This window comes from Drosophila subpulchrella, chromosome 2R, assembly GCF_014743375.2.
Source record: "Drosophila subpulchrella strain 33 F10 #4 breed RU33 chromosome 2R, RU_Dsub_v1.1 Primary Assembly, whole genome shotgun sequence".
Classification (NCBI taxonomy): domain Eukaryota; kingdom Metazoa; phylum Arthropoda; class Insecta; order Diptera; family Drosophilidae; genus Drosophila; species Drosophila subpulchrella.
This window is the reverse complement of record NC_050611.1, coordinates 16,610,163-16,634,247: the sequence shown is the minus strand read 5'-3', so window position 1 is coordinate 16,634,247 and position 24,085 is coordinate 16,610,163. Positions and strand designations below refer to the sequence as shown.

The 24,085-nt window shown below is 46.5% G+C and overlaps 11 protein-coding genes across 16 annotated transcripts in view; 4 read left to right on the top strand and 7 right to left on the bottom strand.

Annotated features, from left to right (window-relative positions):
* Positions 1 to 3,327, top strand: part of LOC119552013 (putative lysozyme-like protein) — a 34,235-nt gene extending 30,908 nt beyond the window's left edge. For all 4 annotated transcript variants that reach the window (XM_037861745.1, XM_037861747.1, XM_037861744.1 and 1 more), the window contains exon 8: positions 2,591 to 3,327. The gene's annotated coding sequence lies outside the window, so the exon portion shown is untranslated. The remainder of the gene's footprint in view (positions 1 to 2,590) is intronic.
* A 330-nt stretch (positions 3,328 to 3,657) lies between these two features.
* LOC119552014 lies at positions 3,658 to 8,228 on the top strand. 2 transcript variants are annotated; one of them, XM_037861749.1, is made up of 3 exons: positions 3,658 to 3,876; positions 3,945 to 4,005; positions 7,799 to 8,228. In XM_037861749.1, the coding sequence occupies exons 1-3, from the start codon at positions 3,811 to 3,813 to the stop codon at positions 8,119 to 8,121; spliced, it is 450 nt and encodes a 149-aa protein (XP_037717677.1). In that variant the 5' UTR covers positions 3,658 to 3,810; the 3' UTR covers positions 8,122 to 8,228. The 2 variants fall into 2 exon arrangements, with proteins under 2 accessions (XP_037717677.1, XP_037717676.1); XM_037861748.1 differs by lacking the exons at positions 3,658 to 3,876; positions 3,945 to 4,005 and adding exons at positions 4,363 to 4,724; positions 4,784 to 4,841.
* On the bottom strand, positions 4,847 to 7,084 carry LOC119552010 (aarF domain-containing kinase 1). Its single transcript, XM_037861740.1, has 4 exons — positions 6,947 to 7,084; positions 5,485 to 6,606; positions 5,323 to 5,418; positions 4,847 to 5,258 (listed from the first exon to the last, which is right to left on the bottom strand). The coding sequence occupies exons 2-4, from the start codon at positions 6,595 to 6,597 to the stop codon at positions 4,911 to 4,913; spliced, it is 1,557 nt and encodes a 518-aa protein (XP_037717668.1). The 5' UTR covers positions 6,598 to 6,606; positions 6,947 to 7,084; the 3' UTR covers positions 4,847 to 4,910.
* A 27-nt stretch (positions 8,229 to 8,255) lies between the features above and the next one.
* On the bottom strand, positions 8,256 to 14,090 carry LOC119552012 (probable ribonuclease ZC3H12C). Of its 2 annotated transcripts, none has more exons than XM_037861742.1 (6): positions 13,823 to 14,090; positions 12,275 to 12,373; positions 12,018 to 12,221; positions 11,334 to 11,959; positions 8,882 to 9,103; positions 8,256 to 8,823 (listed from the first exon to the last, which is right to left on the bottom strand). In XM_037861742.1, exons 1-6 carry the CDS (start codon positions 13,979 to 13,981, stop codon positions 8,619 to 8,621), a joined length of 1,515 nt encoding a protein of 504 aa, XP_037717670.1. In that variant the 5' UTR covers positions 13,982 to 14,090; the 3' UTR covers positions 8,256 to 8,618. The 2 variants fall into 2 exon arrangements, with proteins under 2 accessions (XP_037717670.1, XP_037717671.1); XM_037861743.1 differs by having other exon boundaries at positions 12,296 to 12,373.
* On the bottom strand, positions 12,517 to 13,670 carry LOC119552015. Its single transcript, XM_037861751.1, has 3 exons — positions 13,239 to 13,670; positions 13,062 to 13,180; positions 12,517 to 13,004 (listed from the first exon to the last, which is right to left on the bottom strand). The coding sequence occupies exons 1-3, from the start codon at positions 13,527 to 13,529 to the stop codon at positions 12,791 to 12,793; spliced, it is 624 nt and encodes a 207-aa protein (XP_037717679.1). The 5' UTR covers positions 13,530 to 13,670; the 3' UTR covers positions 12,517 to 12,790.
* Positions 14,091 to 14,346: 256 nt separating the features above from the next.
* On the top strand, positions 14,347 to 16,791 carry LOC119551243 (transcription factor grauzone). Its single transcript, XM_037860487.1, has 4 exons — positions 14,347 to 14,595; positions 14,659 to 15,935; positions 15,986 to 16,376; positions 16,433 to 16,791. The coding sequence occupies exons 1-4, from the start codon at positions 14,479 to 14,481 to the stop codon at positions 16,670 to 16,672; spliced, it is 2,025 nt and encodes a 674-aa protein (XP_037716415.1). The 5' UTR covers positions 14,347 to 14,478; the 3' UTR covers positions 16,673 to 16,791.
* Positions 16,700 to 17,780, bottom strand: LOC119551244 (S-adenosylmethionine sensor upstream of mTORC1). Its single transcript, XM_037860488.1, has one exon. It carries the CDS (start codon positions 17,719 to 17,721, stop codon positions 16,813 to 16,815), a length of 909 nt encoding a protein of 302 aa, XP_037716416.1. The 5' UTR covers positions 17,722 to 17,780; the 3' UTR covers positions 16,700 to 16,812.
* A 255-nt stretch (positions 17,781 to 18,035) lies between these two features.
* Positions 18,036 to 19,096, bottom strand: LOC119551627. Its single transcript, XM_037861049.1, has 3 exons — positions 18,586 to 19,096; positions 18,419 to 18,526; positions 18,036 to 18,359 (listed from the first exon to the last, which is right to left on the bottom strand). Exons 1-3 carry the CDS (start codon positions 18,973 to 18,975, stop codon positions 18,120 to 18,122), a joined length of 738 nt encoding a protein of 245 aa, XP_037716977.1. The 5' UTR covers positions 18,976 to 19,096; the 3' UTR covers positions 18,036 to 18,119.
* A 58-nt stretch (positions 19,097 to 19,154) lies between these two features.
* LOC119551626 lies at positions 19,155 to 21,771 on the bottom strand. The gene is made up of 3 exons (XM_037861048.1): positions 21,337 to 21,771; positions 20,749 to 21,268; positions 19,155 to 20,444 (listed from the first exon to the last, which is right to left on the bottom strand). Exons 1-3 carry the CDS (start codon positions 21,672 to 21,674, stop codon positions 19,911 to 19,913), a joined length of 1,392 nt encoding a protein of 463 aa, XP_037716976.1. The 5' UTR covers positions 21,675 to 21,771; the 3' UTR covers positions 19,155 to 19,910.
* Positions 21,772 to 22,229: 458 nt separating this feature from the next.
* LOC119550110 (putative ATP synthase subunit f, mitochondrial) lies at positions 22,230 to 22,952 on the top strand. The gene is made up of 3 exons (XM_037858591.1): positions 22,230 to 22,270; positions 22,339 to 22,421; positions 22,533 to 22,952. Exons 2-3 carry the CDS (start codon positions 22,343 to 22,345, stop codon positions 22,775 to 22,777), a joined length of 324 nt encoding a protein of 107 aa, XP_037714519.1. The 5' UTR covers positions 22,230 to 22,270; positions 22,339 to 22,342; the 3' UTR covers positions 22,778 to 22,952.
* Positions 22,927 to 24,050, bottom strand: LOC119550108. The gene is made up of 3 exons (XM_037858590.1): positions 23,602 to 24,050; positions 23,202 to 23,547; positions 22,927 to 23,144 (listed from the first exon to the last, which is right to left on the bottom strand). The coding sequence occupies exons 1-3, from the start codon at positions 24,035 to 24,037 to the stop codon at positions 22,949 to 22,951; spliced, it is 978 nt and encodes a 325-aa protein (XP_037714518.1). The 5' UTR covers positions 24,038 to 24,050; the 3' UTR covers positions 22,927 to 22,948.
* Positions 24,051 to 24,085: the final 35 nt, after the last annotated feature.

Below are 24,085 nucleotides of genomic sequence, written 5' to 3'. Positions count from 1 at the left end.
CCTTGGAGGAAACGATTTCCGCTTCGGCCTGCCTGGGGCGTGGGCAAATATTTGCCATGGCTTTCTATTTCCCCAGCCAGGCCAAACAAATTGTTTACAATATTTATTGTTTGTTCGATGTTCTGCGGCCGTTGACAATGATGAAATGGCAACTTGGGCCGCCCAGTCGGGAAATCAGCGCATGTGACTTGACCAAAGGAAAGGAAGGACGAAGGACCAAGGATCCGGGAACCCGAAACTCGTTGTCTGGATGTCTGGGTCAGGACAACGGCGTCAATGCTCATTTCCGTCGACATATTTTCATTTCCTTTCGACTTTTTGCCCCGCTTTCGATTCGCTGGCTGTTTGTCCAAGGATTACCAGCAGCTGGCTTCGATGTCCTTCCGCTCGTCCTTGCCTCGCGTAAAATGTAATTCATTAAACTTTATTGTCCAGCGCCTTCCTTTTCCCATGACCTCGCCTTCCCATCGGAGTTCGACTCCAGTTTAATTTGTTTTTGCGGCAGGAAAACCTCATTTATGGCCCATGTACACAAAAAACTTTTGGCACAAATTTAAAAACATAAAAAAAAAAAAAACGAAAACCTAAAAACGAAACGCACACAAAATCATAATTACAATTTTCAATAAAATCTCCCTTGGCTGGGCGAAAAACAAACAGAACCGCTTGCGCTGCCTGCTAATTATAAATTATAATTTTCCAGATCCTTTGTTGCCGAAAATTAATCTTAATGAAATTATTCAAACAAAAGTTTTGTGCAATCGCTGGGGCGGCCTTCAACCGCCCGCCGGCAATTAATTTCGCTCAACATTCATGGACAAAGTGAAAGCACGTTTCGATAATGAAAGCCGCCAACGGCCACGCCCACAACATCCCATCACATCACATCACGCCCCCTACTAATTGTGCTAACAACTTGCTTCCAGCTGAGCAACTTTCCACACTCGAAAATGGCCTACACCACATAAAAGTGTTCAGAATCAGGACGAAAGTTTCCCCCTTTTTTTTCGTACTGGATTCTGCCCCAAAAAGTATGCTATCTAATTGTTAAAGCATCGAGCAAATGCCTCAGATTTGAGTTCTGAACGAATTGCTCTGCTGAGATGAAAATCAGACATGAAGGCTTCTCTACTGCAGTTTCATGAATTTGAATTTCAAATTTAATACACACTTGCAGGGGGAGGGCGAAAAGGCAGAGGAGGCCGAAAATGCCACAGATTCGACTCTCAGATACCTTAATTTAATTTCAAACTGAGCCTAAAGTCTTGGGGGGGTGGTACGTTTAAGTCCCCGGGTTCCACAAATCATGATATACGTGCTGACAACCTGACAGGTGGACTGATACAAGTATCTTCAGCCTGTTGCTGACATTCAGCTGAACAGAAAAATAGTGATGGAGAGATTACCGTCTTTAATTATGCAACCAAGATATTTGGATTTGACTTATGTAGATTAATATATTGCTATGCTGAAACGTTAAAAGATCTAATTAAGATTGAAAGGTGTGTATCGTATTGTATAGTATAGTATAGTATAGTATTGTATAGTATAGTAGTGCAAAGGATCTCACTATTGATTAAAGAAGATGGTTTTTAAGGGCTTATTGGTTATTTATAAGGTATAGTAAGATAAAAAATATATGTAAATATATTCAATACATATAGTAGTTTGAAGTTAGAAAAATATTTATCTAGTAATATCTTATGGAACTTTTTCTCAAGAGATTAACTTCTTTAATTCAGCAAAGCAGGAAATAGCGTATTTAAATATTTTACTAATAATTTCTATAATAATGTCTAGTAAGGTCTACTAAGAGGAAACAGATTAAAAGACAAGATATATCTTATTTAGTGCTTAATACTTGAGGACTATACTACTTATTAAAATTAGTGCGTTTTCTTATATCGTATCATATAACATTAGACAAAGCACATAAACTAAAACATTTTAGAGTATTTGTTTTGAAACATTTTGTAAAACATTTTATTTTTAATTGTTACTGATATACAAACCACCCATACAAAATACGTGCATACCCATCGTCCTTTTTGATTATGGCGCCTGCCACAAAGCAAAGTTTTCTCTCGATGCTAAAAGTTGGAAAGTTCCATCCTTATGCAAATTGATTTGTGTCGTGTGTTCCTGCAACAATTTCCACCCAGTTTTACCTTGTGCGTGGGCCTCGTATTCATACGTATTTATTTGATTAAGGTGTTGTATGGCTGGCATTTTGAGTAAACATTGTAAACTCGAAGGCAAAACAAAACTATTAACAAGGCATAGTGTGGGGGATAAATTAATTAAAATGTCAACGTGAATTTATCTTTCGAAAAGCAATTTCGTTGTGTACAAAATTGTAGCTTCTTGAGGATGAAAAAGGATACCTTTAAGGAATTATGTAGGCAAAAAAGCCACAAAAAGCCAGAGAGCGGAGATATATGAATTTTTTATGAGCACAGACCGTGCATAAAAATTAAAATACATTTTCTGTGTGATTTTTATGCGAGAGTGAGCATGCATATTCATATTTCCACTTAGCCCATGAGCAAACGAGTCCTTTATTTACCATTTCGCATTTCTATTTACACAGGTGGATGGCAGGGGAGTTCCCCAATCAGGAATGCCGAATCGGACACTGCAGCTAATTAAAGTTTAATGTTTAACAATGGTCGGAGCCCATTAATTGCAACCGACACCTTCTACAGTGGCTGCCAATTGTATGCGGACACACACCCGCCCCGGGCTATTTGCGTTTCATTTGTTTTCTTATTTTGATTTCAATTAAGCTCGGAGGCAAATAGAACACGAGAGGCATGATGAAAATGTTTTACTGGTTAACAGGAAGCCCGCTCTGCCATATATATGATATATCCTACACAAATACGCAATATATACCCGTGTATATAGTGGACATTATTATGGACAACCTTAAATAGCGAGCGTGACGAGAAATGGTAAACAAAACCAATTGCAAATAAATTAATTGGGAATTGCGAAATGCGAATTGCAATTTCAATCGAGCCAGCGGAAATTCAATTGCGAACACTAGCGAAAATCAGAAACGATTATCAGTAAATATAAACCACATATGCAAAAACAATGAAAAACAAAGTGTGCCAATTTCATATTCATATATGAATATTATTCGAGCTGCAATCCATATGCATTGCAAACCAAAACGAAATACAATGGGTTTATTTAGACCGTAATCTGACATCAGCAACAAAACTATTTGAAAATTCAATGAAATATTTAACTCGAAATCGATGTTGGTAGTGCTTAAGTATTTAAGAATTTTCGTGTGATGCTTTTCATTCGTTCAATTGATTTCAAATCAAAGGGAAACATTGGAAATACATATATTTGTGTTGGAAAAGAAGTATCTGCGAGTTTTTCTCTGGGGTCAAGGGTCGAACATTGGCCGGAATGCGAGGGTACACAGGGTACACAAAGCCAACGGGCCATTAGATTAGCTTCAATTAAGCGTTAACAACTGACTGACGGACAGAATCCGGAGGAGATAACAGCCGGCACAAACATAAAATGCAATCCGGCCGAGATAACAGGGCCTGCACAATCCGAGAGTTGGCCATTTGGCAAGTGGCTGCTCATTAGTCTGGAAGGGATCCCCTGCGGCCGGAGGCCAAGGTGCTAAAAAGTCCATCAACTGCTTAAAATGTAATCAGAGTTCGGTCATATCGTATATCTTATCGCTTTGACATGTGCCCAGGGCTTTAGGGTGAATCACGGTTTACGTTTTTGGCCAAAACAACTCATTCGTTGGGTCAACTTGTGGGTCATTTCACCGAAATGGATCATCTGGGTATCGTCCTCCTGGTCCTGTGCGTACTCAGCTTCCTGCTCTTCCTCCTGCGAGTGAGTTTGGCTATACCCATATCGACCAAGTTTGCCGCGTACTATCCCAACCAAGTGTCGTCTTCCAGGTGCTGCTGATTGCCTCCCGTTCGTACTCCTCGATGTCGCAGCGCCTGAAGGAGGAACCAGGTGAGTAGCTGGCGTTGGTTGGTTAGTGGGGCCGTGGTGGTGGGCAAACATAAATATTTGCCCCAGATGGGCCACTGAACTCGTTCTTGAGATGAGAGAGAACGGCCGCCATAAATCATGAACGACATTAATATATATTTATGCCTGCGCTCAGACATATATCTATTTGCGCACATTTATCATATCGCCTCATTAGATAAATTGCGACGACGAACAAAAAACAAAGCCCTGGCTCGACACTGGTTTTGTCACCTTATCAGCTAATGATTACAAAGCAAATATGTGTGTTCTTGGGGTTTGGTTTTTGGCCTGGTGTGCCTGACCCATGCCCGGATGTCCTATCAATTCGGTGGCTAGTGGTTCAGTCGGGTTCGTCGGTTTGTCAGTGAACGGCTGTCTTTGAAAGAGTTTCTACAATTCGTTAGTTCTCAAAAATCGCCTTAATCAGCGCGGAATTAACGCACAATTTAAACATGGCTCCTGCCATAAATACAACAGTCGCCACTCTTCTGAGTAATACCACTTCGCTGCTAAACGCTACTGCTGTAACCACTGAAAGTACGGATTTGATTGGGGATTACAATTACACCACGCCCGTTACCATTTGGATCACCGATGGCGGCTACGGTGGTCCGTACATGTTCTTCTATCCCAGCTACGTGATTTACATTGTGTTGGTTTTCTTCTTTCTAATCGCCTTTCCGCTGGCCATGATCATGGTAAGCCCATTCGAAAGCATTCAAATCCTTATGCTAATGCTCCACTCTCTCCCCCGAAGAGCGCCAAACGCAAGCGGGAGCTCAATGCCCGGAATCTCGCCCAGCAGAGACAACGAGGTAACTTCCCTTTTCCAGGCTCGTCACATGGGTTTTGTACTTTTAATGGGGGGCACCACATTGTTTAGCCTAAATAACCTGCTTGAGTGCTTCGAGGAAACCGAAATTGATCAGTCCCAGGTAGAGGTAGTAGCAGTTGAGCTTGAACAGCTCCCATCGCTCGCGCACCCGCAGCCAGAGGATCCGCGAGGAGCCGGAGGCGGCCTGTTGGGTCCGCTGCTCGGCGTAGGAGCTCTGCACACAGCACTTGGACATGACCCAGAAGGCGGTCATCCGGTTCTGCGTGCGCAGCGTGGACTCAATGCCGCGAATCAGGTCGTTGGTCTTCATGATGAGCAGCATCTGGCGGTCCACCTGCTCCAGCACGTCGGAAATGTGCGGCAGCACCAGAGACGTGTTGTTCTGAAGCGTGTTCTTCTGCAGAATGGGAAAGGGGATACCATTAGTAACTTGAAAGGTCTTTAAGGTTGGACAAACCTACCTCTTCTTTGGAATATTTGACTTTGGTGAGGCCCTGCATCACCGTTTCCCAAGGTCGTCCCGTCACCATGCAGGCGAACAGCCCGTAAAGATCACCCTGGTTGAAAGGAACAGTAGATAGGTTATAAGGATTCAAATGGAGATCCTTAGCTCTCATATATACCTTGATGCCCAGCTGCTCGCTGTGCTGTCTCATCGCCTTGCGGTCCACGTTGAGGATGCTCAGCCACAGATTGGAGTAATCGTACCGAAACTTGTCCGTCAGATTGGCGTACAGCCCATGGTCCAGCAAAACGATTTCCAGGCTGTCTTTCGGCGTGCGTCTTACCAGGATGTTTCCCGGATGCGGATCACTGTGAACAAAGCCAGTGCGGAAGATCATCTCGGAGTACAGCTGACCAATGCGATTGGCCACCGCAAAGGTGTCGATTTTGTTCCGCCGGATGTAGTCTAGGTCCGTGACATGACCGCCCTCCAGATACTCCATGACTAGGACCCGAGAAGTGCTGAATTCCCAGTAGATCTTGGGCACCCGCAGCCAAGAGTACTTCTCAAACTGCTTGGCCACCTTCTCGGCGTTACGGCCCTCGTTGAGGAAGTCCAGTTCGATGGGCAGGTTCTTCTTGGACTCCTCCACCAGCCAGTGGATCTTAAAGTCGGGGAATATCCGGGCCAGCACACTGACCGCCAGTTCCATGGTCTTCATGTCCACGCGGGAGTTACCCTTGACGTAGGGATGTTGCACTTTGACGGCCACCACCTCGCCGCTTTTGAGGCGCGCCTTGTGCACCTGGGCAAGCGAGGCGGTTCCCAAGGGCTCACGCTCGAAGCTGTCGAAGATGTCCTCCGGATTGCAGCGCAGATCCTGTCTGATCACCTTGTACAGGTCCTCGATGGGGTTCTGCGGCGCATCGGAGTGGAGGACCTTCATGGTCTGCACGAACTCCTTGGGCAGCAGGTACTCCAGAGCCCCAATGTGCTGGCCCACCTTGATGTAGACACCCCTGTTGGTGCAGATCAGCTGAAGCAGCTTCTCGGCGGCAATCTTGTGGACGCGGCTCTTCTCCGCCTTGTACTCGGGCGTCTCCTTGTCCCATTCCCTGTAGTAGAGCTCCCGCTTGTAGGTGAGTGCCACGTCCACGACGGCGGCGGCGGATCGGGACAGCCGGACGATGCCCAGCGAGTTGGGATCGTAATCGTTGGTGTGCAGGCTCCAGCCGGTCGAGGCCAGTCCGGCGCCCACGAAGCCATAGCCCAGGAAGCGTCGCAGCAGCATCTCCTCCAGCTGAAAAATAGAGTTTTACTCGGTTAAGTTTGCGAAATCAACAGGTGTCTCAATGGCACTTGACCTCCGGGCTTTCACCACCGATTAACTGAGTCGCTGAGTCACCGAGAGCACTTTGAACTCTGCCCTTCGCCCAGTGATTTTGGCCAACTCAAGACCTCCAAACCTGTTGCACCTCTGCCAACATTTTCATTTAAATTTTTCCCTTTACATACATTTCCCCGTGCTCACATGCAGCTAAACTTTCACCTCGGCGATTTGGCCAGCGTCATTATGTAAACACACCTGGCCGAAGGTGAGCCACTGGGCAGTCGGAATGCCTGTACATGGTTTCACTTACTCGATTCTGTGCGCTTCAGGTGGCGCCGCTTCTTCGACGGCGCGTAGGTGTTGAAATACCAAAGTCTGTGATTAAATCGCAGCGCTTCAAGTTTTGTGGGCCTCCGTTGGCGGCAACAGCTGATCGACTGACGTCAGAGCAGCTGACCCAACAGCGGGCTGAAGGGCGTAGCCTCAGTCTTATCAAGGGGGATTGCTATCTTTCAAGAAATATTTTTAACAACTTAATAAATACGTAGTTAAACACTTGGAACTAGGAGTAGATTAAATACAAAAGAGGCCCAACAGCGGTATTTATAATGAGTACCCCTTTGCGGTTAGCTGGCCACGCCCCTGGCAATCAGCGGTTAACAGCTGGCGGTTAACAGAGCACAGTCAAAACGGTTACTGTTAGCCTACGTCCAACGGTCATTTGTTATTTGAAATTTTAAAAATTAACAGGATGTAGACCTTAGATTTAATATTATTATATATTTATTCTTTGAACTATTAAGTTGAGCTTAGATATGTTACTATTTTTATCAGCCATCGGTTAACATAACCAAACGGTTTCGTTTTGCTTGAGCAACAAAAAAATTAAAATTTCAATAGCTCATTCGAACTTTAAGTGAAAAACTCCTCTTTTTATGGCCTTATGTTTTATTATAATTAATGTCTACTTACTACCTATTTTAATTGAGGTACTACACAGTTTGAAAACTTATTTTTAATATATCTTATTCATTAGTTATTTAAGTGTTGTTGGAAAGTTCCAATGATACTTTTAAGGCTAAAGCTAATAGATAAAGCATTATAAAGGGAAAATGGCGCAAAGCAAGATTTAAAACCTATGCCGATCTTTCTTTTCCCGCAGCCCGTCGCCAAATGGAGATTAATGTGACGAACAACTGCAACGGCGGCTCCGGCGGAGTCAGCAACGTGTGCCTAAATACCCAGGACGAGATCAGTGTGCTGCCCAAGACCTTGGACCTGCCGCCCAGCTACGACGAGGCCGCTTTCAGCGAGCGAAAGCAGGACAGCACACTGACCATAGCCACCAGCTTGGAGGCGAGCAACCCCAACCTGGCGACTGGAATCAACGAACCACCGCCGGTCTACGAGGCGAACGTGGCCACCACGACCACGTCCACCACCACCACAGTGTTCTTGGTCAACGGCCAGCCGCCGGTGGTGTAACTCAGCAGTGCGATTCGGGGGAATCTTACATTTATTCTTATTTATACACCATACGAAACACTTGTACAGTTTGCTTATGTAAATAAACTGCTCCTTGAGAATTGCTTAATTTAGTGCGGGATTTTACCATAACGTTTTTTGAAAATAATTCGCCATATATTTACAGTTTGGCATAAAAAATTAAGTTTTACGATTGAAAACTATTCAATGCAAACTGAGTAAGCGCCGCATAATAATTTTTGAGTTCAGACCAACTAAAAACTACTTGAAGAATAATGTCAGGCAAAAAGAGTTGGATGGACCGCAATAAGGCGTACATGAAATCGACTCAATGACTCTTAATAATTTGTGAGTTTTCAAAAACTAAACTCTATTTTTAAGATAATATCAGAAAGAGAAAGTTAAATTAACCGCAAGTATGGCTAGTAACTGAACACACAACTAAACTAATTTTCACACAAATAAGAAAAGGATTTCTAACGAAGTAATTAAATGCACTAGCATCTTAAAATTTCATCGAGTGTGGGTCCCCAGCGGCCGTAAGGATCTTTGGGTAGAATGAATATATCGTCGCACCACGAATAGCCAAGGACGCGATTCTCCACGATCTTTTTGAAGGCAGGATTTTCGTCAATGAGGTCTCTGTAGTTGTCGTTGGAAACGACGGCAGCATTCTTTTCGTATGCCAGCTGCAAAATGAAGCTGAAAAGGAAAGTAAGGATATTTTAAGGCGTAACAAGGAGTTTGTAAGAGAGCCAACCGATCATCGTAGCAGGACGACATTTGGCCGTGAAGGTTTTTGCACGGCGTAAACACTATCTTGCCCTCCTTGTGCAGCTTGTCGAGAAGCTCGGGGTTCGACGACTTGTAGATGTTTCTCCTGAACATTGGAATCACAGCCTTGACGTCGTGCCCTATTTTCTCAAAGTACTGCAAGCAAAACTTTATTCCCTCAGATGAGAAGACGTTCGAGTTTCCATGGCTGTTGAAAAATAAGAAAACATATCATTATACACGGCCCTTCCTTATCCCAACCCAGTTCAGAATCCTTCCAATCACTTAACCCCATGAACACCATCTCAAACCCAACCCCCGACAACATCATGAAAATCATCACATTGAAAAAGCCTAAATTAAGTTTAAAATTTAAATGTAAATAAGAATGTTGTAAAATTCCACACCTCAGATGAGCTGAAGGCCTTAGCTGCTAGAGCTCTTAATTTAGTTAGCCTATAGTTATACCCGTTACTCGTAGAGTAAAAGGGTATACTAGATTCGTCGGAAAGTATGTAACAAGCAGAAGGAAGCGTTTCCGACCCCATAAAGTATATATATTCTTGATCAGGATCACTAGCCGAGTCGATCTAGCCATGTCCGTCTGTCCGTCTGTCCGTCTGTCCGTCTGTCCGTCTGTCCGTCTGTCCGTCTGTCCGTATGAACGCTGAGATCTTGGAAACTATAAGAGTTACAATACTGGGATTAGGCATGCAGATTCCTGAGATTCCTGCGCAGCGCAAGTTTGTTTCAAAAGAGTGCCACGCCCACTCTAACGCCCACAAACCGCCCAAAACTGTGGCTCCTACAGTTTTGATGCTAGAACAAAAATTTTAACTGAAATGTATTGTTCTCATCAATACCTACCGACTGACCTAAAAAAAGTTTGCCACGCCCACTTTAACGCCCACAAACCGCCCACAAACTTCAAAAAATCGTAAATATGAACGCGGATATCTCGGAAAATATCAAAGATAGAGAAACGAGATTTCAGATTTAGATTCCGTAGGCTTGAGCGCAGCGCAAGTTTATTACGCGAATATGCCACGCCCACTCCAACGCCCACAAACCGCCCAAGTCTGTGGCGCCCACAATTTTCATGGTAGATAAAAAATTTAAACTGAAATGTATTGGTCTCGTCAATACCTATCGATTGATTTAAAAAAAACTTTGCCACGCCCACTCTAACGCCCACAACGCTTAAATCTGTCTACCGCCGGTAGGTGGCGCATTTGCTGCTTGTATATCTCCATTTTCCTTTGGTCCCTTTAGCTGAGTAACGGGTATCTGATAGTCGAGGTACTCGACTATAGCGTTCTTCCTTGTTTTTACTTAACCTTAATATATTTGAATGTCTTATGTTTTGAAGAGTTTAATCCTATTTTTATACCCGTTACTCGTAGAGTAAAAGGGTATACTAGATTCGTCGGAAAGTATGTAACAGGCAGAAGGAAGCGTTTCCGACCCCATAAAGTATATATATTCTTGATCAGGATCACTAGCCGAGTCGATCTAGCCATGTCCGTCTGTCCGTCTGTCCGTCTGTCCGTCTGTCCGTATGAACGCTGAGATCTTGGAAACTATAAGAGCTACAATACTGGGATTAGGCATGCAGATTCCTGAGATTCCTGCGCAGCGCAAGTTTGTTTCAAAAGAGTGCCACGCCCACTCTAACGCCCACAAACCGCCCAAAACTGTGGCTCCTACAGTTTTGATGCTAGAACAAAAATTTTAACTGAAATGTATTGTTCTCATCAATACCTACCGACTGACCTAAAAAAAAGCTTGCCACGCCAACTTTAACGCCCACAAACCGCCCACAAACTTCAAAAAATCGTAAATATGAACGCGGATATCTCGGAAAATATCAAAGATAGAGAAACGAGATTTCAGATTTAGATTCCGTAGGCTTGAGCGCAGCGCAAGCTTATTACGCGAATATGCCACGCCCACTCCAACGCCCACAAACCGCCCAAGTCTGTGGCGCCCACAATTTTCATGGTAGATAAAAAATTTAAACTGAAATGTATTAATCTCGTCAATACCTATCGATTGATTTAAAAAAAAGTTTGCCACGCCCACTCTAACGCCCACAAACCGCCCAAGCCTGTGGCGCCCACAATTTTCGTGCTAGATAAAAAATTTTAACTTAAATGTATTGGTCTCGTCAATACCTATCGATTGATTTAAAAAAAACTTTGCCACGCCCACTCTAATGCCCACAACGCTTAAATCTGTCTACCGCCGGTAGGTGGCGCATTTGCTGCTTGCATATCTCCATTTTCCTTTGGTCCCTTTAGCTGAGTAACGGGTATCTGATAGTCGAGGTACTCGACTATAGCGTTCTTCCTTGTTTTAACTTAAAGCTAGCTTTATATAAATAAATAAATAAAGAAAACTAGTTCAATCCTATCTGAATTTAACTTTGGTGAACTCACGCAAAGGCCACATTGCTGCCATCGATGATAATAGACCTCTTATTCGTTTTTGGCTTATCAGACACCTCTCCTGCCTCCTCCGAGGGATTAAATGTGTTCCTATTATAGTCGCCAAGCTTCTTCTTTTCGGCAGTGGTGAAAAGGCTGTCACTCATCCGTGCCGTCTTCCTTTTGGGTGATTCCGCCAATCTGGCACTCCTCCTTTTCTTCTTACCATTCCGCAGCGGCGGCGAATATGATGGTATTGGGATGAAGTCTTCTGTCCCAATAGTGTCCTCAATAAATATTACTGAATCGTTGTTGTCCACAACTGAGCTTGCCACTTCTTCGGAGACTTCATCCAAGTTAATGATGGACTCAGATAAATCGGTCTTCAAGACTGTGGAGTACAACACTGGATTTTCCGTCTTTGGTTTTATTCGCAAAGCCGCCTCGCCATTGCAATCCTTAACTACATCCTTTAAGAGCTTATCACTTGTGCAGGGCTCATCATCATCCTCTATGTTTATGGAGACGTTCGGGGTCTCCAGCAACACGCAGTCGTCGTCGTCGCTGCTCACCAAATCTTCTACGACTTCCCCGTCCTCAATGGTGTCATTCAGATTTTCGGTAGAAATTGCAGTTGCCTAAATTTCACATCAGGTGAACGTAAATTAAATATCTTAAATATCGTACAAGCTTTACCTTCTGCGGTCTGTAGAATTTTGGTTTGGGTAGGACACGGTTTTTTGTGGGAGATTCTTTACTGCGAAAGTCCAATCTGCGCCTAATTTGAGGATTTTTCTGGACATTGTACTTCTTTTTTATGGAGCCCAGTATCTTTGATAACATTTCGCGATCAAATTTCTTCTTTTGCATTGCCTTACGTTTTAGTTTTTTGGCCGAGATCTGTAGAAAATCGCATGCCATAATTGGATTATCTGTAAATTTCGATGAGTTACCTTGGGCTTGGGGTCTTTTACCTTCCTGAAGCCATTCTGCCCCACTGTTCTCGGCATTTCGGAACTTGAACTGGAGACCGCTGTTTCTAGTGTTACAACCTGTTTGGGGAAATTAAACTGTTTAACGTTATCCGCATGGCACTCGATCGTATTTGTAGAAAAGTAATTCTAGAGTTACTTTTCCTACTTACTGCGTTATCGGATTTCTTTGGTTCTTTAAAGGCTTTGAGTAAAACTACACGTTTGGTACATCATTTACATCAAGTTTATTATGAGCTGGAGTCTACAGGGCTTACGTACATATATATCTAGGCGTACACACTAACTAGGAAAATGATTTTGATTACACATGACTTAGGAGTAAAATTAAGTAGAGGCTCGGCAGAGAAGTTAGCTCTTCAATACACGAGTGCCTTGCAGTCAAACGAGGTAAAACGGCCGGTAAGTACACAACTCAATAGCAGTAAACAAAGCAGCCCCTACGTATCCCGATCCTTCTGACTCCCCGACTCTGGTTTACTGCTTCTTCAGCTCGTTGATCTCGCTGCGTATGTTGGCGCGGGCCAGCTCCTCGTACTTGTCATGGTACTCCCCGGTGGCATAGATGGAGGGTATCATCAATAGGGTCTCCAGCACCTTGATGCGCATGGCCTTATAGGTGGCATCATCCAGATTGGCGTACTCCGAGCGGAGTAGAGTAGTATAGTGCTTGTATTCCTCAGGCGAGGCACTTGATTGGTTCAAAATAAAAGTGAAATGAGCGGAGGATGTCTGTACAGATACTTACGCAAGCACCACCAGATCCACATCTTGAAGCAAGTTGGCCTCGTCGTCATGGCACCAGGTCAACTGGTTCTCCGGGGTCTTGCGCCCCAGCAAATTGCACACCAGACTCTTGGCGTGATCCTGTTCAAGGTAAAACACTCCCGATAGAGACGATCATTCATGGCACACTCTTACTCACATCCTCGATGACAGCATCTTGGCAAAACTCCTCGAAGACCTCGCAGTTCTGCTCGGCACAGCTGCGGTTGCCATCGAAGTGATAGTACTGGAAAAAGGCGGCCAGCACGATATTGGGATTGGCCACGCCAGCCAGATGCGGCAACTTGCGCTGCATCATCTCCTGCCAGTTGTGGTAGGCGCGAGACGGATCCTCAGAGCTCAAATGCTGCTGGATGCGGGCGAACCACTCATTGGCCACCTGCTCCGGGACATCATGGTGCTCGCACACTTTCTTCCAGATTTTCTCCATACTTGGTGGGTTATTAATCAATTACTTTGGCCTCTTGGATGGGGATTTCGTGGTTTTTTCTGACTATTCCGTCTAGACAGCAATGATTCAGTTGGCTGGAGCTGGTTTTCTGGAACTTTTCACTATTCACTGGGAATGTGGGGTATTGGGGGCCGGCGATTGCGCACTGCCCGTAGGAGCACCCACCACCACTTGGTCACCACTCGCGGGAAAACAGAATCTGCGCGTAACATCGACGCGAACTCGAAATGTCGCCAAAATGGATATATCCCTCTAAAATCCCCCAAACTTACCGTGGTCGATGGGCCAGGATCGGCGTCTCTTTCGGGATCCTCGGCCGCCAGCTGTAGCAGGATTTTTGAGGCCTTTGTGGAGGCTAATCCCCGCTTGTGCCAGTGTTGTTTCGCCTTCCTAGCCTTCTTTCGATCCTCCTTGCTCCTTGGCTTGACCATTTTGGGGTCAAAAGCGTTATTATGGCTGTTTAAAATGGCTAAAACTGTCAATCTTCTGAATTCTTAAAGACGCAACGCAACAGCTGTCTCACAATGTGCGTGTTTTGGTATTTTTTCCAAGAAACATTAAACTTTTACTCATTAAATATACCAAAAAGTACGGTCCTTCCAAAACGTGTGGTTGAGGTCGCCGCTAGCTTAGCCAACACACACTCCTCACCCTTAAGGAAGCCGAATGTGAAATATTGTTAGTATATCTGAGTATATACCAAAATAATATTTTCTAAGTTATTAATGTCACAAACCGCCTATTTTAAAGAGACCGTTTGCAATATAGCCTGTACACACACCTATCGGTTGGTTTTTGGGCCCTCCATAATTGCGCACACCTGACAACCCTGCTTAGCTTTGGAAAACAATTTTTGCAAATTCGTAAACAAAAACTGTGAGTGGAAATGGAGCGGGATTAGGGGTTTGCCAGTGGATCCGGTTACATCATGACTGCCTGCGTCCTATGCCTGGTCTCCTCCGATGCCGGCATCGGTCTGCAGTCCGCGGAGGGCGTGCGTCTGGGCATTAGGGCGACCATCAACAAGCACTTTTCGTTCTCCGAGGTAAGCTGTGCGCCATAATTGCAAGTTCGGCTACTGCAGGATCAAGATCTCTCCATCCCTTAGGTCCTCACGGCGGGCAGTGATGCGGCGGTGTGCCGAGAGTGCTGGGACTGCATCAGCAGCTTCGAGGAGTTCCACCAGCGGGTCTCCGGCCTGCACCAGCAGCGGAGCAGCGACTCCAAGAGCGTGCCCATCGAATTCTTTGGCCAGACGGAGGAGGAGGTCATCAATCCGCTGTACTCCGTGGAGCTGGACGCCCTGGCCGAGGGTTTCTTTGCGCCCAGCGAGGTCAAGGTGGAGGTGAACGAGCTGGAGCCGCTGCCCAAGGTGGAGCTTCTGGAGGATCCGGTCAACACGGAAGCCAGAAGTGCTTCCAAGCGGCAGGGTGGCCAAAATGAGGAATCTCCGCACCCAAAGCGGCGCATTAAGAACGAACAGCCACTGGACAGTGATTCGGATGTACCTCTAGCAGATTTTCTGGGCTCAGACACCAAGAGTAGCTCAAGTAAACCAGCGAGGAACAGCCAATCGACCAAGGGCCGCCCGCTTCGAAGGAGCACGAGACGTGGTCGTCCGCCCAAGGCCAAGCCAGAGCCCCCTGCTCCGCCAAAGAAGGAGGAACTGGACTCCGATGATGAAGAAGACAATGCCAGAGACAACAATGACATGGAGTTTGTGGCTGCCGAGGCTGTCCTGGGCACGGACGACAGTGGGAGCTCCTCTAGCGATAGCAGTGGCGAGGATTCCGACCACAGCCTGCCCGACATTGAGCCCGAGGAGCGGTACGCCGAGATCCCCAAGCGGGTGGTGGTGAAGCCCAAGAAGTACCGAAAGCGGGAGAAGCCGCTGGTGCCACCCGTTCGCCTGAGTCGCGAGGAGATCGAGCGGCGTAAGCTACAGCAGAACGAGTACGATGAGATTATCCTGCAGTTCTTCAAGAAGTTTCCCTGCACCATCTGCAATCTGCTGGTGCAGAACTTTGCGGACATGCGACGCCATCAGCGCCTTTCCCACAACATCGAAGCTGGCTACATGGAGTGTTGTGGGAAAAAGTTCCACATCCGCAAGGCCTTGGCGGAGCATGTGCTGGTCCACAAGAACCCAGAGCACTTTATGTGCTCTCAGTGCGGACGGGTGTTCCAGGACTCGCGCGCCCTGGATGTCCACGAGCAGACGCACACGAACCCGGACGTCAAGGCGGAGCCAAAGGAAAAGCCGGTCTACCAGTGCGAGAAATGCCCCAAGAGCTTCATTACCAAGTCGGCCATAGACTACCACTACGTGTCCAAGCACGTGCCCAAGTCCGAGTTCAAATTCTCCTGTCCAGAGTGCAACAAAAAGTAGGTGGCCCATGCAATCGATCTCCCAACTGATTTCTTAATGCTTTCAGGATACCCACGGAGCGCAAACTGAAGGAGCATTTGCGCTACATGCACGACCCGGAATCAGCCATCATCTGCGATAAGTGCGGCAAGACGGTTCGCTCGCAAACGAATCTCAAGAAGCACCACGAGCTGGAACATTCCGAGCAGCCGCGTCCCAAGCCCGATCCCGTGCAGTGCGAGATTTGCGGCACCTGGCTGCGCCATCTCTCCGGACTGAAGCAGCACATGAACACGGTGCACGAGCCGCCGGGCGACGAGCACCGCTGCCACATCTGCAATAAGACATCCACCAACTCCAGGGCCCTTAAGCGCCACATCTACCACAACCATCTCTGCGAGCGCAAGTTCAAGTGCGGGATGTGCGAGAAGGCCTTCAAGCGACCACAAGATCTTAGGGTGAGTTCTAAGCCAATCAAAATGGAGACTCTGATTTTCATGAACCCTATCTGCAGGAACACACATCCACCCACACCGGCGAAGTTCTATACACGTGCCCCAATTGCCCCATGACGTTCTTCTCCAACGCCAACATGTACAAGCATCGCCAGCGACTCCACCGAGCAGAATGGGAGGCGGATCGGAAGAAGCCGCTGCCACCGAACATCATGAAGATATCGCAGGGCGCGACCTCGGCCATGAAGAAGCGGCAGGGAGTCGGCGCCCTGTTCCCACAGTCGGAACAGAAGCAATAGCATTTGTCCATTTACGACATCTATAGATAGTAGATAAATCGTCAAACATTATTATTAACTCGCACTTAACACAGATAAGTTAAGCCATAAACAAGTAGACATGGACGTATTTACATCGATTTATGAGGCTTGTATCTTATCTAGCTATCGTCCTGCGGTATCCGGATTTCCTCGCACATGCCCTCCTCCCGGTGAATGCTCGCCCAATGCTGGGAGAGCTCCCGGCTGATGGCCTTGCGGAAAACCATGCACGATATGTGCGGTAGCTTCTCGAAGCGCACACGCAGCAGGCCGATCCTGGCCAGGGAGTAGCGCCAGTTCTTCATAAGGTGTGCGTTCTTGCCCACGTGCTGGGAGTCTGGTGTGATAAGCACTAGAATGCCCTCGGGCAGGAGCAGATCGTAGGCCTTGAGGCAGCACTGCAGCCTTTGCTCCGCGCTGGGCATGTACTCCAAAAGCAAGCTGAAGATGACGCACTCGTAGTGGTTTGCTGGGAGCCTCTTCACGCTGCCCGCCTCCAGAGCAGGTTCTTCTATGCCGGGCACCACTTCCACCTTGAGGAAATCCGCCTGCAGCACATCTTCAGTGGCGGGGCAAAGATCCAGAGCGGTGACCTCCAGGTGCGGAGCACTGGAAAAGGGGTTAAAGCAGCTGCCCACATCCAGGACATGCAGCCTGTCCGGTGGCTCCTCCATCAGTCGACACTCCACCTCGCCCAGTTGGCCCTCGTCTCTGTAGGATTCCAGGAGACGCTGCTCCCGCTGCCGCTTCTGCAGGTAGATTCCCTCGGTGAAGAAGTACTTGGTGATGTAGTCGATGGCCCATTTGATGCGGCTCCGTGCCTGGAGCTCCACATTCCCCTCGTTGGTCTCCCATATGGCCGCCAGTTGTCTCATGGCCTTGGCGTATTCTGCCAGCCGCTTGGCATTCCTCGGGCTCGTGTGCTCCTGCCAGGCCGCCTTGGCGCCATGCTCTTTCGTCAGTTGGCGCAAGCTCTCGTGACAGCTCTTCACTATGCTGGCCAGGCGTTGGTGCTCCTCCGTGGCCATTCTGCTGGCGTTTGATTCAAATGTTTTCGAATGCTTACAGGTTGTAAACAATTCCTTTCCAACTACAATCGACTAGTCGATCATTTTATCGATAAACGATGCCAAAATCATCAGTGGTTTTTGTAATAATCAAATATCGATACAAATAACGGTCATATTATTCAAAATATGTTAACAAACTCAAAAAACAAGAGAAAGGATATGCCCAAAGTTTATAAATTCTAAGCCCAAAAATTAATTAAGCTGTAACTTACTTAATTTCCGTGTCCTCGTAGGCTTTTGCTGGAGTAACAAACAAATATTTTTTTGTACATTTTATTGGTTTCTAATAATCTATATCAACACGTTTCACAATTTTACTATCGGATATGACTTAAGATCCTTTTATGAGCTTCCTATTAACTAGCTGCCTTTCCAGTTTCAGGACTGGTCATAATCCTAGGATTGGGTGAGTCATCGAACCAGGACATTACGTTGGCGCAAAGCGCAAGGACTTCCATTTGAGGATTCGGGGGAAAGACGCGGCCAAAACACTCCAGCAACTCCGGCTGCTGACGAACCACCTCGTAATACTCCTCCATCGAAATGTTGGTGTCCTTGTCTAGGTCGAATTTAAGAAAGAGCATTTCCTTCATGTCCTTTATAGGATTGAAAAATTATAAACTATTATAATACATATAGAGGTGATTTGTATTACCATTCGCAGTTCAGTTGCCTCGTCTTCGTCCTCGCAGTCGAAAAACTTTTTAACGAAGAACCCCACTTGCTCGCCATTCAACTGCCCGGAATCGGACTTATCGTAGATCTACAAAAAAGGTCTTTCATACTTACCTTGATATCAAAATTACACTATAAATTCCTCACCGAAAAGGCAAACTCCATCTTCATCTGCAGATCCCTGGTAAAGTAGATGGTAAATAGCCTCACAAAGGAATCCAAATGCACATGTCTGTCAGGAAAGAAATCCGAAGACCTGGATCCTGGGGTATGGGCTATTCTATACACAATGGTAGCACTTAGTTCGCGATCCTCGATCTCGAACAAAAGCTCCATTATCATAGAGAGTTGCGCGATGGTCATGTACTTAGCTCTTGGCCCATTCACCAGGACGAATTTATGATAGAGCATCACTATGCTGACCAGCTCGTTGTGTGTGAAGATCGAGTCCTTTCCCAACTTAGCAATGGCCTTTACATAGACGTAATTGAAGCGGGCATTTTCCAGGGTATCTAGGGAGCCGTCCAGGTCCTTCATTCTGCGCTACTTATAAAGATTTCTGTTGTTCCAAAAATTGATAACGATTTTCTAAATACAATTTTGTAGTAAAAGAGTACAGAAATGTCTATTACAAAGTTGTGAATTAGTGAAATATTCAGACTAGCTAACTTTGATACACTTTTCGGGATCTATCAAGACCATTAAAACGCACGTCCCAACTGTTTACACACTATGTATTTGTATTTCATTATCTAATGGTTTAATTTTACCTCGCTTTCGCCCGATATAGGGTATTTATTAAGCTGAAGCAAGTGACAGGATATTACAGCGCTATACAACACGACGTACAGTAACTTATGATTACACGAATTATAAAAGTTTTCGTTTATGTATGAACAAACATACATGGATTTACATTTACGGCATGGTTGCACCCCTATGTATAAATGGTAGTTCTTTAAAAAAAACTTATAACTAAAAAAAATGTGAATATATAAAAATAATACAGTGGCCATAGAGAATACTGACTGATGAGTAAATTGCGTTCTGCAAAAGGGGAACATATATGCAAAGTCTGTGCTTGAGTATTTTTGAGTTTGTTTTTAGACGACACAACCGCGTTTTGAATTGATCTCTTCGCCCGTAGTTCTGTTCTTAACTGATACCGATACAATTATATAATACTAATTTCTTGAAAATGCAATGTCTGTGAGTTCGTTTGGTGCGAAATGCACATAAAACAACAGTCCATTTGTCCGTGTGGCAACTTGAGTGTGTCGATGAGTATTCATATCCGTATACGGATATTCGGATTTCCAACTGACCGGATCGGACCGGAGCTACATTTCGCTAAACGTATTTCAAGCTAAATTTTAAAGTACTGTTGATGTTTCCTCTAAATGCCCTTACACGCTAATTGCTGGCAATTCGTATTGTATATGCATATGAGCCAACGGCCACGGCCACGCCCCCTAATTGCAGGCGGCATTGAGCGCCAGCGCCCCCTCCGCACTGGTCGATGGCCCGGGACCCTCGTGGACATTGTTGTAGTCCGCTTTGGCATTGCACTTGGCCGAGCTCTGCTCCTGTATGCTCCCGTTCAGGCCGCATCCCTTCAGTGAGTAGATCCCCAGGCGGGCCTCGTGTTCCCGCCGCTGCTGCCGCAGCCGGATGTCGTGCTCCTCGCGCATGTGCCGCAGCTTGAGGTCCTGCTCCTGCCGGTAGTAGGCCATCTTGACCTCCTGTTCCATCTGCTCAAAGCGCAGCTTCTGCTCGTGCTCCCGCCGGGCGTAGTCGATCTCGGCCAGGCGGGCTTGTTTCAGCAGCCGGAACAGGTCCTGCTTGTACTTCTGCTCCATCTCGGAGGCGGCCACGAGCTCCAGTGGCTGGCTATTCGCGTCCGCCACTGGTGTGGCGCCCAGGGAGAACTGTTGGTGCGAGCTGATCGGAGCCACGCTGTTGGAGGCCTCGTTCTCATCGGATAAAAGCGACTGGGCCTGTGAGAGCTGGCGAAAGAAGATATATTAGTAAGGTTTAGCCAACTATTAATGCGAATATTGGTGATAAGGAAGTGTTTTTGTTCTTGAGGGGTTAGGAAACCCTTAAAATAAAAGTTTAACCTTCAAATTACAATATAATTATGAACAAAGCTTTAGAAGAACTTAATGGAACCTTATAAAGAAAGTAAACAATTTCCTTAAGGGTAACTTTAAAGATTGCAAAATTAGGCGACTAGACGACAGAATATACTAACTAATATTCTTATTATAAAGGAATTTGGTAAGAAAACAGGACATTGTTCCAACTCACATTCCTTTGACGCCGTTTCCGCGGTGAACCTGCTCCCTTTTCGTTCTCCTCCCCCGTTTCGGCGGAGGTTTCTGTCTTGGCGCCCGAGGGCGACTGCTTGGCCTTGGCTCGCTTGCGTCGCTGGGCTGGCGGCTGGGCGGGAGTGCCTTCCTGCTGCGAGTCCCCATCTCCGCCAGCGGTGGAGGGCGGCGGCGAGGGAATGGCTATGGTGGAGGTCTGCAGCGTATCCTCGCTGGCGTTCGTGGAGTTGGGCAGAGCGGCCAGCGGCATGTCCTCGTCCTCGTCGATGTCGAGGAGCTCCTTCTTTAGGGTGCCATTCATGTTGGCGCTGCGCGTCTGACTGCGTGAGGTGACCGGGTCCTTCTGCATCTCCTCCAGAAACTCGATCATGCGCATGCCCTCGAGGGGCTCCGTTTTCGGATGTTTCTGCTGGTGCTCGCGCTTCGCGGAGTTCTTCATGCTGCGCCACTGCACCTGAATCTGCTCCAGCAGGCGGTGGCGGAAGTTGAGGGCGTTGAACCTGGGGGTGGGGGTAGGGGAATCATTAGAACAGGAGCTCCATCGTCCTTCCTCAATTGCGCAACTTACTGCTTGGTGATCTGCGACCAGGCCAGACGCTTAGCCTTTATGCTCTTGGCGTCCACACTGCGGTTCTCCACGAAGGCCACCTTGGACTTGATGACCTCGAGGAGCAGACCCCGCTCGGCCTCCTCCCAGTTGAGGGAGCGTTTCTTGCGCGTGCCCTTCTTTTTGCCACCCGCGCCTTCCTTTTCGCCAGCATCCTCGGCCGCATCCTCCGCATTCTCCGCCCCCTCGTCCGCGGTGGCGCTGCTCGCCTTCTGCGGCTTCAGCTCCACCTTCTCGTCCTCGTCGTCGTCCTCCGGCGGCGAGGAGGATCCCTTGGTCAGCAGCTCCTCCAGTTTCATTGTTTTTGTTTACCCTGCGCTTTTCCGTTCGATTCAGTTGGACTCCAATTCGAATGCAAAAATCCTATTTGATTTCTGTATATACTGCAGTGTGGCCAGGTGGTGCAAGCTTCAGAAGTGGAAAGTTTTGGTTGGACCATACTAAAAATACTGTTTACTACATAATTGGAATGTGCAAAATATACGTTACTAAAAAAATAAATTAATCACGTATATTTTTAAATCGAATCTTTTGCATCCCATTACTGGACATGTCCTTTTTTTAATTATCTATTAGCAATGTATAATATATTTTACCTACAAGACCAAATCTATTACAAACCATATATGTACCTATACATATTCCAAATTAGCTGAGTTGAACACACAGTTTTGTTTATTTAACTTAACTTAACTTAACTTATTTGTACACCCCTTGAAAAAAAGTAAAAAAGGTGTCCTATTTCTTATATTATTATTTATAACTAAATATTAAGTATTCCTTTGCAAAGTAGAGCACCTGATAAGTATGTTTTAAATGGTTTCAAAAATGGTCACCCTAGACTTAGCCAGTATATTTTGGTATATTCCACCAGGTCATACTTGGTATCGAACGAGTAAGTAGCAGGCGTAATTTTTCCGTTTCATAAGAATCCGAATTGAGAATTTATTTTAATTAAACCAGCGAGATGGCTTTCGGTGACTATCCAGCTGAGTACAACCCCAAGGTGCACGGGCCCTACGACCCTGCTCGCTTCTACGGCAAAGGTGAGTACCGCGAGGAGTGCGCGAAATTACGTAATTTTGCGGCGCTCGCACATTTACACTGCCCAAAAAAAATGTTGACCGCTTTACATAATTGCCCGAATATCCTTGCAGCCGATGTGCCCTTCGGACAGGTGAAGCTGGGCGAGATCGGCGCCTGGCTGGGACGCCGCAACAAGACCCCCAACGCTGTGGCCGGAGCCGTGAGCCGTGCCTGGTGGCGCTGGCAGCACAAGTACGTGTTCCCCAAGCGCGCCGGGATCGCTCCCTTCTTCCAGCTGACCGTCGCCAGCATGACGTTCTTCTATCTGATTAACTACACTAAGTTGAAGCACCACAGGAACTACAAGTACCACTAAACGGCACTGCCCACGGTGGTCCTGTCCAGCATCTACACTAGACACTACACTTTCCACAAAGCGTGCGTGTGGCGGACAAACACCGTAGAAACCCTATCTATATTTGGCTTTTGTGTTTTGAAAACTGCTTAAGTGAATAAAACGGCTGCGAATATTTATGCTGCCATAGACTCAATCGTTATCGTTGCCCTTGCACTCGAAGACTGCATTTGGCCCTATGTCCAGCTCGGAATCGGAGTGCTCCCAGGTGGAAGTTGGCCTGGCTGTGTGGATTTCGCAGATGAAGGGCAGCTCCCGGTCACAGTTGAGCGTTTGCCAGGTTCCCTGCGGCGTCAGGGCCACGCAGCTGGCATTGGTTAGCTCCTGACTGGTAATTTGCATTCACTAACTTAAGATAACTTGATAAAATGCATTGTCATCTCACCCATGACGAGGATGACCTGCATCCCAGGCCCTGTAAAGAAAGCACTGCAGGCTTTCCTGTTGGGAGTTCCGAAAATCCAGGTGGCTCAAGGAAGTCGAGCTGTTGTACACCAATCCCACATAGGCCAGGAAGACATTTGCCTCTTCTCCTTGGGGCTTGGACTTTCTGTTGAACTCCAGCAACCACTGAGCCAAGGAGTTGGTTCTGTATTCGGAGGCTATGTGGGCCAGACTACCAGTATACTCCGAGGAGTTGGAGCAGGTCAAGGAGGCATTCAAGTAGGCACTGGGCTGGGTGTATACCACAAATAGACCCACCTCCGGTAGGCAGCTGTAGTTCTGCAAAACTGGCAGGAGTATTGCAATATTTCAAATCTTAAAAGACATTCTAGACCACCAACCTGTTGGCCTGCCATATAAACTGTAGTAATCGAAGCGACTATCGTTGACCATACCAGAAAAAGTATTATTCTGAGGACACTGCAGTACATGGCAGTTGAAAAACTCCCCTGGCTGTTCGAAAACACTCAAACGACTCCGTATGTGCTGCTGCTTCTGACTCTCCTTACCAAAGGACCTCTCATCGTATATGTTTTTTCTCCTTTTCGCCCCTCCTGGAGCGTAGTTCAAGGCCAGACCCCGCATTTCATGAGCCAGATTAACGCAATCCTGCAGGGAGGAAGTATTTTCCAGGGCCAATGGATCATCCGCCGAGGCTCGTTGACACTGACGAACCAGGTGAAACTGCAGGGGATTCGATTTTCCAGTGGGACAGTTCAGGGAGCCCATCGTAAGACCCATTAGTAAATTATAAATGAGGAGTGTGTGTATCGCCATTGTGTTAACACAAAAATATGGTTAATTTCAAAGCATTTCACCCAAAAC

Coding starts and splice junctions, on each gene's coding strand:
- LOC119552014 (XM_037861748.1), top strand. CDS start 4,479: ATGGCTCCTGCCATAAATACAACAGTCGCCACTCTTCTGAGTAATACC. Junction 4,725..4,783: donor TTCCGCTGGCCATGATCATG/GTAAGCCCATTC, acceptor TCTCCCCCGAAG/AGCGCCAAACGCAAGCGGGA. Junction 4,842..7,798: donor CGCCCAGCAGAGACAACGAG/GTAACTTCCCTT, acceptor CTTTTCCCGCAG/CCCGTCGCCAAATGGAGATT.
- LOC119552010 (XM_037861740.1), bottom strand. CDS start 6,597: ATGCTGCTGCGACGCTTCCTGGGCTATGGCTTCGTGGGCGCCGGACTG. Junction 5,419..5,484: donor GCGAGCAGCTGGGCATCAAG/GTATATATGAGA, acceptor CCTTTCAACCAG/GGTGATCTTTACGGGCTGTT. Junction 5,259..5,322: donor TCAAATATTCCAAAGAAGAG/GTAGGTTTGTCC, acceptor CCCATTCTGCAG/AAGAACACGCTTCAGAACAA.
- LOC119552015 (XM_037861751.1), bottom strand. CDS start 13,529: ATGGAGAAAATCTGGAAGAAAGTGTGCGAGCACCATGATGTCCCGGAG. Junction 13,181..13,238: donor AAGATGCTGTCATCGAGGAT/GTGAGTAAGAGT, acceptor TACCTTGAACAG/GATCACGCCAAGAGTCTGGT. Junction 13,005..13,061: donor GTGGATCTGGTGGTGCTTGC/GTAAGTATCTGT, acceptor GAACCAATCAAG/TGCCTCGCCTGAGGAATACA.
- LOC119552012 (XM_037861742.1), bottom strand. CDS start 13,981: ATGGTCAAGCCAAGGAGCAAGGAGGATCGAAAGAAGGCTAGGAAGGCG. Junction 12,222..12,274: donor TAAAAGACCCCAAGCCCAAG/GTAACTCATCGA, acceptor GATTTTCTACAG/ATCTCGGCCAAAAAACTAAA. Junction 9,104..11,333: donor GGCAGCAATGTGGCCTTTGC/GTGAGTTCACCA, acceptor ATTTTTCAACAG/CCATGGAAACTCGAACGTCT.
- LOC119551243 (XM_037860487.1), top strand. CDS start 14,479: ATGACTGCCTGCGTCCTATGCCTGGTCTCCTCCGATGCCGGCATCGGT. Junction 14,596..14,658: donor AGCACTTTTCGTTCTCCGAG/GTAAGCTGTGCG, acceptor TCCATCCCTTAG/GTCCTCACGGCGGGCAGTGA. Junction 15,936..15,985: donor TGTCCAGAGTGCAACAAAAA/GTAGGTGGCCCA, acceptor TAATGCTTTCAG/GATACCCACGGAGCGCAAAC.
- LOC119551244 (XM_037860488.1), bottom strand. CDS start 17,721: ATGGCCACGGAGGAGCACCAACGCCTGGCCAGCATAGTGAAGAGCTGT.
- LOC119551627 (XM_037861049.1), bottom strand. CDS start 18,975: ATGAAGGACCTGGACGGCTCCCTAGATACCCTGGAAAATGCCCGCTTC. Junction 18,527..18,585: donor AGATGGAGTTTGCCTTTTCG/GTGAGGAATTTA, acceptor CCTTTTTTGTAG/ATCTACGATAAGTCCGATTC. Junction 18,360..18,418: donor AGGCAACTGAACTGCGAATG/GTAATACAAATC, acceptor AATCCTATAAAG/GACATGAAGGAAATGCTCTT.
- LOC119551626 (XM_037861048.1), bottom strand. CDS start 21,674: ATGAAACTGGAGGAGCTGCTGACCAAGGGATCCTCCTCGCCGCCGGAG. Junction 21,269..21,336: donor TGGTCGCAGATCACCAAGCA/GTAAGTTGCGCA, acceptor CCCCACCCCCAG/GTTCAACGCCCTCAACTTCC. Junction 20,445..20,748: donor GGAAACGGCGTCAAAGGAAT/GTGAGTTGGAAC, acceptor TTCTTTCGCCAG/CTCTCACAGGCCCAGTCGCT.
- LOC119550110 (XM_037858591.1), top strand. CDS start 22,343: ATGGCTTTCGGTGACTATCCAGCTGAGTACAACCCCAAGGTGCACGGG. Junction 22,422..22,532: donor TGCTCGCTTCTACGGCAAAG/GTGAGTACCGCG, acceptor ATATCCTTGCAG/CCGATGTGCCCTTCGGACAG.
- LOC119550108 (XM_037858590.1), bottom strand. CDS start 24,037: ATGGCGATACACACACTCCTCATTTATAATTTACTAATGGGTCTTACG. Junction 23,548..23,601: donor TTTATATGGCAGGCCAACAG/GTTGGTGGTCTA, acceptor TACTCCTGCCAG/TTTTGCAGAACTACAGCTGC. Junction 23,145..23,201: donor GCAGGTCATCCTCGTCATGG/GTGAGATGACAA, acceptor GCAAATTACCAG/TCAGGAGCTAACCAATGCCA.